The 18350-nt window shown below is 45.9% G+C and overlaps 1 protein-coding gene across 6 annotated transcripts in view; it reads left to right on the forward strand.

The window, feature by feature from the left end:
• The first annotated feature begins 303 nt into the window (after positions 1-303).
• ELMO1 (engulfment and cell motility 1) overlaps positions 304-18350 on the forward strand; it is a 593731-nt gene continuing 575684 nt past the window's right edge. For 2 of the 6 annotated variants that reach the window (XM_063725501.1, XM_063725500.1), the window contains exons 1-2: positions 443-765; positions 11169-11262. Coding sequence is in view for 1 of the 6 variants with exons in the window: in XM_024249299.3 (XP_024105067.1) it covers positions 882-950 (69 nt within the window). In the remaining 5 variants the exon portion in view is untranslated. 6 annotated transcript variants of the gene reach the window in all.

Here is an 18350-nt window from a genome sequence, read left to right on the forward strand (position 1 = left end):
TAAGTAGGTTGCATGAATTAAGTAATTTATTCTAAATACCAAATTATGTGTGGAACGTCTTGCCTTATGCAAAGTTATGCAAAATTAGGAAGTCCCTGGCTTAACTGGTTAGAAATACATCTTGTAGTTTCAATTGCAGGGTTAGTAAATACATAGATGTCGACGGAGAGGGAGGAAACGTTTTTTTTTTTTTTTTTTGCCACTCTGTCCAAGGGTAGAGGCACAGCGTCAAAACAAACACGTCTTAAAGTAGCGTTCAAACAGCCCACCGAAGTTTCCCCTTAATATCCGGAACCGGTTGCCAAAAATGAAAAAAGGATGTGAAAAGATGCTACTCGCTTTTGGCCTCCCGGAGGTGGCGCTATGAGGGTGACGGAGTTAATTAGTGCCTCCAAACGCCGGGTGTGAGCTCATCGAAGTCATGCTCTGCACACATATTATTTATAGCAGATCTGAGGCATGCACGGTGTTTGACATTTCTGTCTTTTTAAGTAGGGGGACTTCAAAAAGTCGTGGGCACCCCCTAGGCAAAGTGCAGTGGGCAGGGACCCGTGTGCGGGCGCAAGGCGAACGCGCAGACCACGAGTGTCCTGGCGCAGGTGCCGGGGCGGCGGCTGCAACTCCGCAGCGTCCGCTCGGGAGGAGAGTTCGCGGCTGATCTCCGGATGCCTTGCAGATGCAAAATGTGTCTCTGGCCAGCAGGAGGAAGGAAGAGGAAGTGAGAGCAGCGGCAGCCGGCGGTGCAGCAGCCGGCCGACCCAGAGTGTAAGTGCGTGTGCTGGGGCGAGCGGGAGCGGGCGAGGATGGGCACAGGATAGAGGCAGAGCCACCCACGCCGCCGCGGCCCCACGCTGGGCGACAGAGCCTCCAGTTCCCCTTCAATGGTGGCGGGTCGCCGGAGCTCTGATCGCCGGGAACCCTCGCCGCTGCTGTCCTGCGACCCCAAGCAGGTTCGTAAAGTTTCCTGGGCTGGCGCGGCGCCCCGACTCGCTGACCTCGGCGCGGCAGGGGAGGGGGCCGGGACTGGGGCCGGGAGGAGGCGTCCTGCTCCGGGGGACTCCGGGCGCCGCGGAGACACTTTTGTTTCCTCCCTGGGGGCGCCGCGGCTCGGGAGGGGGTGGCCGCCGCGCTCGGCAGGGTGAGGGCTGCGGGCGCGTCGGGGCGCTCTGCAATTGGGGAAGTCTGAGCTCGGGGGATGGCGGGAGTGGGAGTGGGAGCGGAGGGAGGGGGCGCTGGAGGTGCGGCGCCCGCGGATGAAGCGCAGGGCCCGGGGCCGGGGAGCCCGCCGAGACGTTGCGACCAGGGTCTGCGGGAGGGGGGGGCGCGGGAGGGTTGCGACGCTGGCGCGGGGTTGTTGGGGACGGGGGTGTGGGGCTGGGATCTTGGAGTCAAGATTCCTATAGAGCCAGAGAAGCGGCTGCGGCTCAGACTCGGCGTCTTCTCCTGCACTCGGGGATGGGAGGGAATCCCCCGGCGAGCGCGCTCGTGGGAGGGGGTGGTGATGGGCCAGAGGAATGGGAGCCAGGAGGGCCTGAGAGGGCGGTCTGGGCAGCCAGGAGCCCCTGAGGCTCTGGTCAGTAAATACTCTCCTCCCGGGGACACACTGGGGTCTCTGCCGAGACCGAGAGAGGCGGCGGGGGGCTTTGTGGAGCTTCGTGGAAATCTCGGCTTCGGAGAGGGGGCGCACCGGGCGCGCCTTCAGAGAAGGGGGTGGCGGCATGCCGGGGGGCCCGGGAGTCGGAGCGGAGAGTGGCGACTGCGATCGCCGGAGTCGCTTTGAGGAAGAGGAAATACAGAACTCAGCTGTCCCGGGGGTGCGCGCGTGTGTTTGGGGTTGGGAAGTCGGTGCTGTGCCGCGAGCGCGCGCGAGGCGGCGTGTGTGTGTGTATGTGTGCGCGCGCGCGCGCGTATGTATGTGTGTGTAGTGTGTCGGTGTGTGTGTGTGGGGGGGTGTTGTGGGTGTGTGTGTGAGTCGGTGTGTGTGTGAGAGTGTGGCCGCACAGCCAGGAACTCCCCGCCCAGTGACCCTGTCCCGCCTAGGGGGCCATTTGAAGTTGGAGGCGGGTCGAGACCTGCCTTGACCTAAAGGACTAGCCTCAGGCTTGGTCCCAGGTAGTGACCCAGCTCTGAGAGTCCCTGGACGGCTCCCGAGACTCAGTGAATATATTTGGGATGCCCCTCGCGCTGGATCATGGGCTTCCCAACACCGCTGGCCTTGAATGGTTCGGGCCTAATTCGTTATGGTTAAGATTTCAGATAACCTAAGACAGGGGTTGAGGCCTCCAGAAGCGGAGGCTCCCTGTTGGGCGCTGCCAGTGACTTGGGGATGAAGCTATGGAAGAATATCTGAGTGTTTCTCTTTTGCTTCTATAAAAGTAATTAATGACGTGTATTTACATACCAAAACCCTGCGAGCAACTTTGGGACGTAGAGGGATATAATCCTTCTCAGAATCACTTTGAAATTGCAAAGAGTGGCAGCAGCTGTTATTGGGGTCTCCTCTGGCCAGGGTTCTCATATTATCTCACCTCCATGCCTACTTTCCAAGGTTGTTTCAAGCATTAATGTCCCATAATTTACAGATCTGGGGGGAAATAATGGTAAGTTAGGAGGCCAGATCCCCTGCAGGCACATGACATATTTTTAATTTTTCTTATAGCTGACCTTTTGAAGCTTTACTCTTTACTATTGTACATTTCCTATCTCTGGAAGGCTGTGGTTAAATGTGCCTGCTGCCTTTTTTCTACTGTTTTGTTTGTTTTTATTAGGTTGGTAAATTGTGAGAAAAGGACCTGGACTGCTGGGACTCTTGGGGAGGGCTTGTGTCAGGAGGGTGCTGAACTGGAGAACAAGAAGTATGGTAGGTATCAGGGAGGGGCAGGCTGGGAGGCAGACCCGGATGGGAGTCTGGGGAAACTCAGGGCCTGGAGCAGTCATTGGGCAAGAAGATGGCAGTTCTAGAGATGGTCATGCTTATCATCCTTGGTAACTGCAGGCACCCTCACCGTCTTACATTCTTCTCCCTAGGGCCTTTGCCCATGATATTACAGGAGGAGCTTTTCTCCCACATGTCCAGATGACTCACTTCCCCTGTTTCCTTCAGGTCTCTGCCCAGTTGTCAGCTTATAGGGGGCCTTCCCTGGCTACCCCATATAAAATAGCAGCCAGACACTCCCTGGGCCTCTTACATTACTCAGTTTTTTGTGTTAGTACCTTTTACTCCCTGGCATTATACAGTCATTGGTGTATTTTGAGTATTGTCTCTCTCCTTGTTAGAGCAGAAGTTCCATGAGGGTAGTGACTACCTTGTCTTGTTTACAGCTCCAGAACCTAGATGGATTCTTAGCATGACGTTGGTGCTCAATAAGTGTTTGTTGACTGACTAAATAAGAGGTGGCTGTACAGGGAGAGATCCGCCAGGGAAATATACCAGGAAAATGTTGCAGCATTAGTGCAAGTGAGAAGCCCAGGTAATGGGCTTTTGTTTTTTCTGCCGTCCTTTCCCCCATGCGAGGCCACTCTTCTTTTAGACCCTGTTCTGCCTTGAGTAGACTCCTCCCTTTTTCTGCCTGAAGAAAGGAACAGAGAGGTGATTCCTTGGGGGATTAGATAACCAGTACACTTAATAACACATAACCATTCCAGATCTGGTGTTTCATCACTCTCCTTGGAGAAGGTCTTTTAAAGAAGTCTGTGTTGCTTTAGCCTAGGAGGAAGGGCATTATTGTAAGGGGATTGAAGTCAGAGGCATCTACTGTGTCCCATTCTGCTCTCCTACAATATGGAAGTGAAGACAGGAGGCTGTAAAGGAGGCTGTGTGGCAGATGTGGGGGAGATGAGAAATGCCTAGGAGAAGAAAAATAAAAGTGAGAAAACATGAAGGTGTTCTGCAGGTGCAGCTAAGTCTTGAACATTTACTAAATTACTGTATTGAAAAGAAGGTAACACTTGAGTGTTTCAGAGTAATTTAACCCCTTTGGGTGTTTGGTGTGAGTGGGTGGGGAGCGTGGGGAAAGGGCTTTGAAGCCTTTGCCGGAGGATGTGGCTGGGGGTGAGGCAAGGAGCTCACCTGATCACACACTTTGCTTACTTCATCATGTTGCCTAATGCTCAAGGGTTAAAGGTGATCATTCCTATGGAGGTAACATTTCCCTTCCAGATCTAAGACAGTGGATACCATTAAGGTTTGTAACTCAAGCTTGTAACCACTTTTTGGTGCCTGAAACCATCCAAGTAGATAGTTTGGTTTATAAGACATTCTGTTGAATTTGGAAAACGTGGTGGATTAATAAACCCTCTCTGCATCACAAAGCCTGGAGTGTTTGCTACTAATTGTGCAACTCTAGTTCTGGTTCCTTCTAGTCAACCGGAGAAGTGCTTTTTAAGCTTAGGATTGTAACCCATGAGCGGATCATGATATCACTTTAGTAGGCCAAGACCAGCAGTTTAAAACGTGAAAGAGAAGAGTGGTGTGGAAAACAGCATTTCATAAAACAGACACCTAGTCCTAATGTCAAAGTATTGCTCAATGTAGGTAAGGATTTTAAAAAGCCTGTTTCAATAATTCTGGGGAAAACTACATTTATAACAAATTTGCCAGGGATTTTGATGACGATGTTCTAGAGGGCTATAAGAAATACTTAGCTATCTCCTTTTAACAAAATACTGTTGGTTTAACCCCCTGCAGGAGATGCTATTTTCAAATGTTGAACCAGATGCAGTTCTCTCGGCTATTGACTTAACTTTTCAAAATGCTACTATTGGCCGGTTGTGGTGGCTCACGCCTCTAATCCCAGCACTTTGGGAGTCCGAGGCGGGCGGATTGCGAGGTCAGGAGATCCAGACTATCCTGGCTAACGCGGTGAAACCCCGTCTCTATTAAAAATACAAAAAAATTAGCCGGGCGTGGTAGCGGGCGCCTGTAGTCCCAGCTGCTCCGGAGGCTGAGGTAGGAGAATTGCGTGAACCCGGGAGGCGGAACTTGCAGTGAGCCGAGATCGCGCCATTGCACTCCAGCCTGGGCGACAGAGCAAGACTCCATCTCAAAAAAAAAAAAAATGCTACTATTTGTAGAACTTGTCAGTGTGCTAGGCCCTGATGCTGCCATCTTGGAGGAACTAGAAACTCAAGTGACATGCTTTTCACTTTAGTGATGCAGAGAGGCAGTAGCTCCTTTGCAATAACTCTTTAACCTTACTTAGAATAAAATAGACAGACTATCCCCTTTTCTCACCAAGTTTTAGTTTAGAACTTTTGAGGTCTTTGGAAATTTACTCTGTTCAACTTCTCCTTTCATATTTTACATCTAGTGTTCCCCACATGAATGATTCTAATTACAAAGACAGTTGTAATCTCTTCTGGGGGCAGCCACACTGCTGGGATGCATGACTAGATGAAGCATTTTAGCTGACCTGGGCTTGGATTGGCTATCCAAAGAAGAAAGTCAAAGGCTGACAACTCAGCCTGGGCAACATAGCGAGACCACATCTCTCAAAAAGTTAAAAAATTAGCTGAGTATGATGGCATGCACCTGTAGTCCCAGCTACTTGGTAGGCTGAGGCAAGAGAATGGCTTGAGTCCAGGAGTCTGAGGCTGCAGTGAGCTGTGATCCCACCATGGTGCTCCAGGTTGGGTGACAGAAAAAGACCCCATCTCTTTAAAAAAAGAGTCTGAGGACTTCTGCACTGTCCATAATAAAAGGATCATGAAGGCCAGTCATTCCACAGGGTGTGGCTCCCAGGACCATGTGTGTGGCCATGAAAGCCTTCCAGTATGCCAGCACAGCATTTTTAGGTTCAGCAAAGCCAGCCTGCATGCACAATGCACACACTGGTTGCAATGCTTATTTCCCTGGATAATTTGGGTAGTCTGAGTGTTAACAATTGGAACTTATCTATATTAGCCAGAACTAAAGCCTGCAAAGCCATATCATGATTCCTGATTACATTAACTACTTGTGTCTTAGTGCTATATTTTCTAACCTGTTACAATATAAGTGCAGGTACAGTACGAGCAGAATTTGGTCACTGGCCTAAGGTGGAGTGAACAGTTAAGTATCAGATAGGAATACGTGTGGGAGAAGGAATGCTAGCTCATCAAACAGAATTAACTACGGTAACAAACTGGCATAGTGCTGAGTCGAGAAATTAGTCACATGTATAAATAGAAGGAGACGATTCTCAGTGTTCCGGGCCCCCACAAACACTGATTTCCAGAATCTGAACAGAATTATTATTGGAACTTCAATTTTAGGAATTGAGGCTACAGTTTTGACTGTTTTAGTTCTAACAGTTAAGGTAGGAAACAAAACTTTCCTCAGTAGAAAACACTGGAAAGGCACAATTTGCTGGACTAAGGACTGCGATGTGTTCAGTGGGTTGTACTCTGGATAGGGAACGGTGATTTGAGGGAATGAAAATCAGGTAAGCCCTATAAAGCATTCTCTCAGTGGAGTTGGAGTCATAGGACCAATGCGACATTTTTCTCTGTGGCCTGACACACCCTTCCTCTGGGGATGCTGTTTTGGAAATGATGGAGAGCAATCAGAATAGTATTGTTATCCCATTTTACAGATGTGGCTTGGAGGAATGAAATGTCACAAGCATAGTTAGAGAGTGCATCTGAGCCTTAAACCTAACTTTTCTGACTCGTTTTACTGTGTTGTTTCTTTCTCCTGCACCATGATGTCTGCACTGGTTAGTTCCTTCTTTTGTTGCTTCCCTGGACTTGGCAGCCTCTGAGGCCAGGATCCCATGTGGAGCTATGCTGCAGTGGTGTCCAGAGAGGCTCTTCACTCCTGTATGTCCTGCAGACGGATGTGCCCTGGGTTGCCATGGTATCCAGGGATATCTCTGCTGCTACTGAGTCCTAGTTCTTCAGAGTCAATCCCTCTCTTTGGGTATCTCATTCTAAAGTTGACCTTAGTTTTGAGGGTCAATGGATTCTTCTCTCAGGGACAGTATGTCCATCAACCAACCTCATGATATTGAAGCATATGAGCCAGAATGCAATTTATTAATAAAAAATGAAAACAGTATTTGCCAAGAAGAATGGGCGTCTATTCTTTAGCCAACATTTTTCCTCTGTGGATGAGTCATGGTGAAGGCAAAAGCATGGAACCACCTGGGAAGGAACCAGTTGGAAGGGGAATATACTTGACAGTGTTTTCCAGCTCATCATAACTTTTGCTAATTCTCTTGTTGATGGATTCATACCAACTAAGAAAACCAGAGACTGGAGTCCTTTGACCAGGATGGTTTCTCCTTTGGGTGATGCTGAGGCTACTTGTATGGTTCTTTTTCTACTTGTAGGCTGTTGGCCATTTTACTGACCCATTATTTCAGGCAGTGTCAGCCTCAGTGCTATTGACATTTCGGGCTGGATAATCCTTTGTTGTAAGGGCTGTCCTGTGTACTGTCGAATGTTTACTGCCTTCCCTGGCCTCTGTTCACTAATGCCAGTACATTACTCGTTTGTGACAACCCCAGATGTCTCCAGATTGTCCTATCAACTTTGCTGTCCCCAAGCTGAGAACTGCTGCTTTGTCTTCCTGTGTTAGTGAGACCAGTTGTGTGTTATCAGATAGTCTAGACTTTCAACAGCAGTTATAAGTGCCCTAGTTTTCTACTTACTGGTTATTCCTTAGAGTCTAAGGTGGTGTATTAATAAATGAGAGGCTCACCCTTTATGTTCATTTCTTTACTCCAGCTCTCCAGGTTTCCTTTCTAGCTCTCTTCTCTCCTATACTGCAGTTGTTTCTCTAATCCAAATGTTTTTCAAGTTTCCTTTCCATGTATGTTTCTTCCTACTACCTGTGGCTGAAAAACACTGTAACTAGTGAGTTTTTGTCTCAGTTTCTTAACAACGTTTTGAATTCTGACCACTGGTTACTGCCTTAACTGTAACCTTTACATAATGGCAATAAGAGAAATGAAATGAGGAAGGTGGGTAGCGAAGCTCAGCTTGGCTTGTTCAGAGGCCTTTGTCACAAGACAAAGGAAACGTCTGTGTGGGAATGAGTTAAGTGAGTTCAGTGCCTCCTCCTTTGCTTGTCAAATCCACCTTGTCTAGTTGGATAGTAATGGTTATTGATATTCCATTAGTGTGACCAGGACATTGTAGCAGGTCAGGGAGAAGCCTTCAAGGTACTGCTTTATGGGAAGTCCTTTCCCACTTTGTCTATTAGATTTCTGTCCTAATCTTGCCATGTTAATTTTCTTATGTAATTATCTGTCAGCCTTTTATTTACCTTCTCTGCTTGGCTGCTGTCGTAGTCCAGAACACCATCGAGTGGCTTAAGTGCCGTAGAAATATTGCTGGGTTATAGACTAGCTATGACTCCCCTAGGCAGCTGCGTTCTTAACAATTCACCAGCCCTATAGCAACCCTCCACCCTTCCTTCCGCCCTTTGTGCCTTTTTTTTTTCAGTTCAGAATTGCATCTAGAACGCCAGAGTTTTGTGCTGTGGGGTTCAGTGGCAGAGCTGGATGAGCTGTATTTTCCAGGCTGCTACACACAATTACCCTTAATTTTGAAGAGTAATCCATTTCAAAATAAATTTTTTTTTTCTGTTTTTGGCCTCTTTAGCCCAAATGCATAACCACAGCTGGCTTTACCCTTGGCCCTCAGAAAGCATGTGGCTTGGGAGGTAGAGCTAGTGGAGGAGTTTGGTCAGATTGCTCATTTTTGGTCAAGTGAGGAGTGAATTCCAATAACACTCAGTAAGGCTGGTTTTTGCTTGACTCCCGTCCACCCCTCCAACTCTCCCCACCCCACAGTTTCCTAGATTTTTTTTTTTTTTTTTTTTTTTTTTTTGAGATGGAGTCTCACTCTCTCACCCAGGCTGGAGTGCAGTGGCGCAATCTTGGCTCACTGCAACCTCTGCCAGCCGAGTTCAAGCGATTCTTCTACCTCAGCCTCCTGAGTAACTGAGATTACAGGTGCCCACCACCATGCCTGGCTAATTTTTGTATTTTTATTAGAGACGGGGTTTCACCATGTTGGTCAGGCTGGTCTCAAACTCCTGACCTCGTGATCCACCCGCCTCAGCCTCCCAAAGTGCTGGGATTACAGGTGTGAGCCACCACACCCAGCCTCTTTTTTTTTTTCTTTCTTTTTCTTTTCTTTTTTTTTTTTGAGCTAGAGTCTTACTCTGTTGCCCAGGCTGGAGTGCAGTGGCACGATCGTGGCTCACTGTAACCTTCACCTCCTGGGTTCAAGTGATTCTTCTGTATCAGCCTCCCCAGTAACTGGGACTACAGGTGCCCGCCACCACACCCGGCTAATTTTTGTATTTGTAGTGAAGACGAGGTTTCACCATATTGGCCAGGCTGGTCTCGAACTCCTGACCTTGTGATCCGCCTGCCTTGGCCTCCCAAAGTGTTGTGATTACAGACATGAGCCACTGTGCCTGGCCCCTAGATTGTTTTATAGTGGACTTGTGCCTCAGTTATTCCAATTGTGGGCCACTCTGGGAAGTGACCACTACTCAGAAATTTTGGTTTGGGGCAATGGGACCGATTCTTTGATATATTAAATAATAAGTGCTTTGTACACATGTGTGTGTGAGAGAGAAAGACACACACACACACACCCATGCAGCTCTAATAGTGAAAGGCCTTTAGAAGCAAAGAAACAATTATATCAGCTGCTAAATCCTGTTTTCTCCAGTGCTGTCACTTTTATAGTAAGTCAGCACAAATCACATGAAATTAAACATTTTGTCAAGGAATGAATATGTTTCCATCATCTCTAGGCTTACTCCACTGCCAGGAAGCGACTTTGACTCATTACAACTACTTTCTCAATTACTGTCCATTCTCCAACTGAAGGTTTTTGAGAAACGTTTGCTTGGGTTTATATGAGAGAAGCACAGTAAAGCTTTATTTATTAATTGTAGTATATTTTAAAAACAGATGTTGGGCTTATCCTTAAAATGTATATAAATATTTTCAAGCTAAACTATTGCCGGGCTTATAGCCCTGATCATAATGCTTCATTCAGTCATTCAAGTCAGTCAACAGCCGTTTTGCTTGCAATTTGTATGCTGTAGCCTGGGCACTCCATATGTGGAGAAGGGGTGGGGAGGGCTGTAACAGAGGCAGATCTGTTTAGAGACAGTCATAACAGTATGCTAAAGGTATGTTTACCGTGATTGCAAATCACAGAGGTAGGTGTTCACAAATGAAGTGACTTTTGAGAAAGATCTGGAAAGCTGAGTATTAAAAGGAAGAATACCATACGTCCAGGGAATATAGCAATCAGGGTTGTGGAGGACAGTCTGGAAGGGGCTTTATGTCAGCAATCCCAGGAGCTGGGCATTTGGATTGAGTAGAAAGGAAAGCCAAAGGCTTTTAGGCAAGGAAAAGATGCAGTAGGATTCCAGTGAGAGCAACCTGGAGGATAGATTAGATGGACAGCTGGAGGGAGGGGCAGAGGAAAGACGGGAGCTCCTGCTAGGCCTGCTCAAATAAATACATGGTCTTGATCAGATGAATAAATAAACAAAGCAGTGTGCTTACTGTGCCAATGCAACTTGGAGACAGGTTGCCCAGCCCCCACCTTCCAGCCTGAGCCCCCCAGCGGGTGCCAGCCAGAGTCTAAGCAGAGGTAAAGGAGGGGAGGCCAGCACTCACCGTGTTTGCCTGTAGATATTGATGACAAAATTAAATGATTTGCTAAGTGATTGGATTTGGGAAAAAGGAGAAGGAGTCTTTGAGGTTTAAAGCGACATAAGCACATACTTGTTAATGGAGGGTTCAGATCTCCTGTTGAGTACAGCAGATGGGTGACTTCAGGTAAGTTAGTGACCTTCCTTAGCCTCAGTTTTCACATCTTTCAAGTGTAGGTAATATAAGTCCCTACCTCTTTGAGTAGCTGAGATGATTAAATGCAATCATGATTGTAAAGTAGAGTACCCTAAAAGCATTGGGTTGGATTTGCTATTATTATTGAGGTTATTATCACTGATTCAGTAGTTTCTTTTTTTTTGAGACAGAGTCTCGTTCTGTCGCCCAGGCTGGAGTGCAGTGGCATGATCTTGGCTCACTGCAAGCTCTGCCTTCCGGGTTCACGCCATTCTCCTGCCCCAGCCTCCAAAGTAGCTGGGACTACAGGCGCCCGCCCCCACGCCCGGCTAATTTTTTTTTTTTTTTTTTTTGTATTTTTAGTAGAGACGGGGTTTCACCGTGTTAGCCAGGATGGTCTCGATCTCCTGATCTCGTGATCCTCCTGCCTCGGCCTCCCAAAGTGCTGGGATTACAGGTATGAGCCACTGCGCCTGGCCCGATTCAGTAGTTTCTATTCAGGTTCTTTATTAAACTATCTTGCTAAAATCATAAAAAGACATGCATTTTGTTTTAATTTTCTTTAAGTGACCTAGGTAACTGCTCCTAAAGTCTTGACTAGAATTATTTTGCTTCATATGTCTTTTCTTCAAGAAAACAAGAGGAAAGGTGGGGTTGGCAGGGAAAGAGGAGATGTTGGTCAAACCCAGATAGAAAGTTTCAGTCAGACAGGAGGAATAAGTTCTGGTGATTTTATTACACAGCATGGTGGCAATAGTTAATAATTATATATTGTATATTTCAAAACAGCTAAAAGAGGGGATTTTAAATGTTCCCGCCACAAAGGAATGCTAAATATTTGAAGTGATAGATACATTCATTAGCCTGATTTGATCATTCCTTAGGTATACATGTATCAATACATCCAATCGTACCTCATAAATATGAATGATTACTATTCGTTAATTAAAAATGAAACTTAAACCAGTACAGGAGAAGTACCAGCTGTTAAAATACAGACTGGGATGAGTTATGATTGACTGTGAATTAAAATAACTGATGTAATGACTCAAGTTAGCAATTTAGGGTCCTCAAATGAAAGCTCTTCTAATATATGTCCCCAGTTCCATTTGAACTAACGTGAGATTTTACTGTTTTATTGTATTATTAATTTTTTTTTACTTTGTGGGGAGAGATTGGAGATGGCTCCATTGGAGCTCTTTCCCTTTTCTTGATTCCAGCTTTTGGGGCTGTTTGCATTTGTCCAAGTGTGCACAGGGGCCCTGGGAGAAACCCCATGTCATTGGAGTAACAGTGAAGGAGCAATTGTCAGGAATTTCATTCAGTTGAACTGGGTTTCATATGATTATGTTGCATATAAAGGAGGTTCAGTGGGTCCATTCATGCTTTGGAAATGTCCCTTTTTGAATCATTTGGAACCTTCCACCAAGTAGGGGACTGTTGAAACGTTCATTGGCAGGTGGGTGGTTGTAAATTGTTAAATTTTCTTCTTTAATCTGAGCCAGATGATCAAGCTGTCAACCAGATTAGAAATTATCCTGGGAATAAAAATAGAAAAATAAAAGAAGAATGTCTGTAGTCCCAAGTGTACAGACCCAGTGTGGCCCCATTGTCCCAGCACATTCAATTACACCAGCTTTCACTTTCAAAGTGCCATGGGTTGGACAATGCATTTTATGGGCACCTAAGTGGAAGCCACCTGCTTCCATTTCCAATCGCTCTCTCTGGATATGGCCTGTTTGTTTGGGTGCTTTTTCTACTTATTGCTTCTTTAGGAAGGCAGCAACTAGCTTACAGGCACACCAGCTCATTAAGCAGTAGCTCATGTACCCATTAAATAGTCACTTAGTAACAGCTTTTAAGGAGTGGGTTGAAAAGAGAGAAACCTTAATCTAGACAGTAAAACGCCCTGGATAGAAGTATGGGTGTCAGAGAGCCATGTGCCAAACAGAAACTGCTTCTCCAAATTAGTGCTTTGAAAGTGATAACTTTTGGTCTCCACCTTGACTTCCATTCCTATAGTCATGAAAATCACTCGTCTAATGTCTGTGTGCAGATCTTCATTGGACCTGACAAATATACAGTCTTCAGTGTGAAAAATTTCTGGTTACTTTATTTTACCTAGGAGAGTGGTAAACATGGGTTATTCAGCAGCTACAGTGTCAGCTGTGTAGCAACGCCTCTTTTCTATATATCAGGGTTGGTGTGTAACTTGAAATAGAATCCAATGGTAGATATATGTTTAAAGACCCATAAGAAGACTTAGGTAATGAAATACAGATCTACAGTAACTCACTGGAGAGTTATGTTCATACTAAAATATCTAGCAGCTTAAAAGTGATTTCAAACATGTACCCATTTTACAGATGAGGGAATTCAGGTGTCAGGGAAGCTGGCTGCCCAACTTCACATAGACTCAAAACCATACCCTCTTTTCTGCAGCATACCATGTGGTACATAACCTGCTGCCAAGTTTTCATCACTTTTGCCTCAGTTGAACCTGCTACACTGGATCATTGTGTTGAGTTGAGCTGCTTAGTGAAGGATGGCGAATGATTTGCTGCCTCGGGAGTGTGTGAAAGAGAGCCGTAGGGGCAGCAAGCCATTACCCCAGCTGTGGCTGAGGATGGTAGAGAGAAGAGCGCGTAATAGAGATTCCTTTATATACCCAGTGAGACATCCTTCCACAGTCATAAGCGTTGTCATATAATTATTGTCAACTGGTTTAGGGCCATGTTGAATCTTTTCAAATGTGTTGCTAACAATTCTAGCATGTGCAAGTGTGTAATGAAACAGTCTGAGACTCGGCGTCTGGACCTGGGAATGATAAGACAGGCAGATGAGGGTGTCTGAAAATACAAGAAGTTGTGAAAATTCTCAGATTTGTTTTTATCTCAACATATATCTTTAAGACAATTTTTTATGACTAGATCAAAGCAAGGCACAGAGAAATGGCATAACAGTAGTTTTAATGTTGAGTTTCACCCTTTCGAAATCCAGAAGTTGTATTTGGAATAGTTTGGTCCATCCATTGGAAGTGATAAGTGCTTTGAAGAGTATTGGATCACATGCAGGGGGCGGAAACCACCCTAGGACTTTAGTCCTTGGCTGGGGAGAGACTGCTGCCTTTAACTCTCAGGAAAGGGATCAGAGTATTTTAAATTCTTAATTGCTACTGTGTGCCTGAATTTGTTCCAGCATTTAATTTGGAAATACTCTTTATTTTTCTTCTTTTTCTTTTTCAAGGCTAGTCAAGTGAAGCAGTGGGAGTGGAGAAGGAACAAAGAAATCTGTAAATGGTTATGATCAATTAGTTGTAAACACCTTGGAACTTGGACCAAACGGAAATATTCATTTGTTAATTCACAAATATTTATTGAGCATCTGCTGTGTACCATGTGGCGTACTAGGTGATCCGTAAACAATGGTGAGCCTCCTTCTGAGAGAAAAATAGGCCTGTTGTTGATTTCATGGGCTGGGCTGCTTATACACTAGAGGAGGAAGTATGCATTGATCAAAGGATCACACAAATAAGTGTGATGTTTAAACTCTGCTAAGGGCTGTTGAAGGGGGAAGTTACTGATGCTGGGGGCACCTACAACAGGGAGATTAATGTAGTCAGGGAGGTCAGGGAGGAGGGTGAAAGAATTTTACTGGGTACAGACAACTAGCACGTGAAGGCTGTGTAAAAGGCTGACCTTGGATGTTGCAGGAACTGGGGAGCAGAGTGCCTGAGGCAGGGAGCACTCCAGTCTTGGATTAGACTGGAGAGGAGGCCTGATTGGGATCATGGGACTGAGCTTTTATCAAAAGGGCAAAGAGAAGTGACTGAAGAGTTTTACCCAAGGGAGTGATGTGATCCGATTTATGCTTTAAAAAGATCCTTCTGGCTTCAACATGTAAATTTTACATCATTTAAAATTGGTCACAATGTGACTGTACAATCACTCCTGTTAGAATCTAACCATTTCTAAAAGAATCAATTTAGCCACTAGTGTCTTCTTTAAATTTTAAACAGCAATTTAAAGGAGTGATTTAGCATGGGTAATGCAACCACTTAGGAATGACGAAGTACCTAGTTCTGTGGTTCTCAGACTTCAGAATGCTTAAGAATCACTGGGGACCCAGGAAACGGCATTTTTAGCACCCTCTCAGGTGATCCCAGTGCACGTGGTCCCAGACTTCACTTTTCTCTTCTTTCAAGAAGCATCATCCTAGAAAGTAGTGAGTAAAAAAAATTATAAACCTCAAGGTACCACCTAATCAGGCAGCCAGAAGAGGATGGAACCTCCTTATCGCCCAGGTTTGAACCTGGATCTGTTCTCCCAGTACTAGGGGGATTTTCTTCCAGTGCACCCGAAATGGATTCTAAATCCTTTGAGTTACTTTTTTCATTTATTTTCTAATCCTTTCATATGCAGCTGTTTTCTCAGATCTGTGGCTCACTCTCTGTGTGTCTCTGATATTTTACTTTTCATCTTTGTCACCGTCTAATAAAAATCTTGTTCCATAAGTCCCAGATGAGGTTCGGGGGCAGGCAGGGGTTCTGAGTGGGTGGGTTAGCCTGGCCTGATGACGAGGGGAGATGAGAAGCCCCTCTGTAGATTTTACTTATTTTGCCCCCTGCAGCAGGAGATGCGGCATGTACAGGGGAGAGACTAGTTCATGACTGCCAAAATAGGGAATTGTTTTCAGAGACATAAAGACTCAGAGACACCAGGAGAATTCGTTTTTGGGGGGCTTTCCTTGAGGCACCCTGCTCCCTGGTGCCCGTCTTCAAGTATTGCTCAGAAGCCAGCAGTGAGGGATAAGGTGGGCTCATGTTTCTTCCCTTGCAAGTGAGCATAAGACCCCAGAATTCCTAATCAGGTGAAATCAGGTTGAAGTGAATATTAAGGGGAAACACCAAGCAAAAGAGAAGTCATGCCAGAGGTGTCTGGCAGTTTGGTGGGCCGGGAGAGAGAGGCCCCTGGCTTCCTTTGTGAGTGAAGTGTCTGGACCACATGATATGTGTGGATGGTCACCTCCTCTGAGAACCTTCCGTGACTTCTGGCATTTGCTCCTTGGACACATGAAGTGCTTCCCTGTGCTGGCACTGATCGTGCTGTTTCACACTCTGTTTCACGTCCTTCTCCCTCAGTAGCCTGGAGGGCTCACGGCAGGTGTTCCCAGGCTGAGCCCATAAGAAGTACTCAGTAAATGTCTGCAGACAGAAGCACTATTTTCCATGTATGTGAGCACTGCGTCCTTTTAACAGTCCTTTAAAATGGTTCCTTCGTCTTTGAGTAAGGGCCCTGGGGATATTCTATTTAGGGATGCCTGGCATGTAACTCTCGCTGTCCTCAATTTTGCTGAAGACCCAAGGTCACTTGTTGAGGAGCCTCTGGGTGTTGGGGAGGCACACGGCCATGCAATGCCCTAATCCTAGGAGGCAACTGTTACTGCCTTAGTGTCATTCCACTGTGCCAAAATCCACTCTAGATATAATGAACATTACAGAAGAAGAAACCAACATTTTGTCATTGCATTACTCTCTGCAGAAGTATTCTTACTTGCTTGTCTACTTGTAATTCTCTCCTAGTCACCCAAGAGCCTACAGGGCATAGACATTTGAAGACCCAAACTGGAAAGAACATAGACAACGTTTCTTGGCTTTTTGTCCCTTCATCCACGGTTCAGCCAGTGTTGAATTTGAAGCATCTGTTTTTTCCTCCCTCCCTCCCCAGTGCCTGTGGGTGACGAAGCATCTGTGATACACATTGGGGGTTGGGATTTTTACCACATGTGTTGTTACCCACATTTCATTTATTACATTCTGAGAGCACCGTGGCCTTGATAATATACGTTTCTAGACTATAATTGCATATTATTTTTCTAGCAGTTATCAGGGGTTTCAGCTAGCAATTGAAACTTGATAGTGTCTTGGCTCTTCATCTCTGGAACAATTTATCCTGATGTTCAAGTGCAGAGCTGAGCCCATTTCTTATAAGCCAAGTAGCACACACATGGTAAACCCCCAACTTGTGTTCTCAGTTCGCTCTGGAAATGGAGCATATTCAGGCCTTTGGAACCACATTCTCAGACCTTTCACATACCCTTTCTCCCTCAGTACAATAACCAAACAACTCCTTGCTTCCCCAGTGTGGAGAACCTGGCAGTTGCTGAGCATACCTATTCCAATTATTCATTCCAGAACTTAAGAAATGTCCATAGGATGAGGTGTGGGACCCACTGGGCCCACTGTGATGTGGACCTGAACTAAAACTTCATAGATCAGGCCAGGTGCGGTGGCTCACACCTTTAATCCCAACACTTTGGGAGGCCGAGGTGGGCGAATCACCTGAGGTCAAGAGTTCGAGACCAGCCTGACCAACATGGAGAAATCTCATCTCTACTAAAAATACAAAATTAACCAGGTGTGGTGGCATATGCCTGTAATCCCAGATACTCGAGAGGCTGAGGCAGGAAAATCGCTTGAGGCTGAGAGACGGAGGCTGTGGTGAGCCGAGATCGCACCATTGCACTCCAGCCTGAGCAACAAGAGTGAAACTCCGTGTCAAAAAACAACAAACAAACAAAAACAAAGAAACTTCATAGATCACCTGGCCTCCATAAGTCCCTACTAACTGAGGCCACAGTGACGTTTTGAGTATTCTGGAATTAGTGTTAGTTCAGAGCCATTTCCATTTGTTCCCAAAACATCTCATTATTCCTTTTTCCCCAGTGCACAGTTACCCTGGTAAAAGGTTGTACATAGGTCTTCTTGGGGAAGGCTGGGAGAAAGATTAACAGAATACATTTCTGGCAGTGTACCAGGGTCCTATTTCAAAGGGACCCAGCCTTCCTTTCATTCTAGTTGAGCCAGTATAAACTCACTGTAAACTGACTCTCAAGTCTGAGGATTGGTTGAGGGACCATGACTGTTTTTATGATTCAAATTATACTTTTGTTCACTTGACCTAGAACTTTTCCACTTATACACATCAAGTAGAAATTTAGTAGGCTTCTCATCTATTCCCACTTTTAGAAACACTATGATCATCCAGCCAACAATATAGCCCTGTGCAAGTTAGACTATTCTTTTTTTAATTAATTATTTTATTATTATTATTTTTTTTTAGAGACAGGGTTTTGCTCTGTCACCCAGGCTGGAGTACAGTGGCATAGTCATAACTCACTGCAGCCTTGAACTCCTGGGCTCAGACCATCCTCTCACCTCAGCCTCCTGAGTAACTAGGACTACAGACATGCACCGCCATGCCCGGCTAATCTTTTTATTTTCTGTAGAGATGGGGTCTTCCTATGTTGCCCATGCTGGTCTCAAACTCCTGGCCTCAAGTGAGCCTCCTGCTTTGGCCCCCCAAAGCACTGGAATTACTGGAAGGAGCCACTGCACCTGGCCAAGGTAGACTACTCTGATTGCTGTCCATTAAGGTAACTATGCCACACTAGAAAGTGCTCAATCAGGCTTTGTGCCTGTTGTGAGGCTTGGTCCCATTTGTTCCCTTAGACACTTCCCCGAGCTGCCTTGTGGGATCCAGACCT

The sequence above is a fragment of the Pongo abelii genome, chromosome 6 (genome assembly GCF_028885655.2).
Source record: "Pongo abelii isolate AG06213 chromosome 6, NHGRI_mPonAbe1-v2.0_pri, whole genome shotgun sequence".
NCBI classification, from domain to species: domain Eukaryota; kingdom Metazoa; phylum Chordata; class Mammalia; order Primates; family Hominidae; genus Pongo; species Pongo abelii.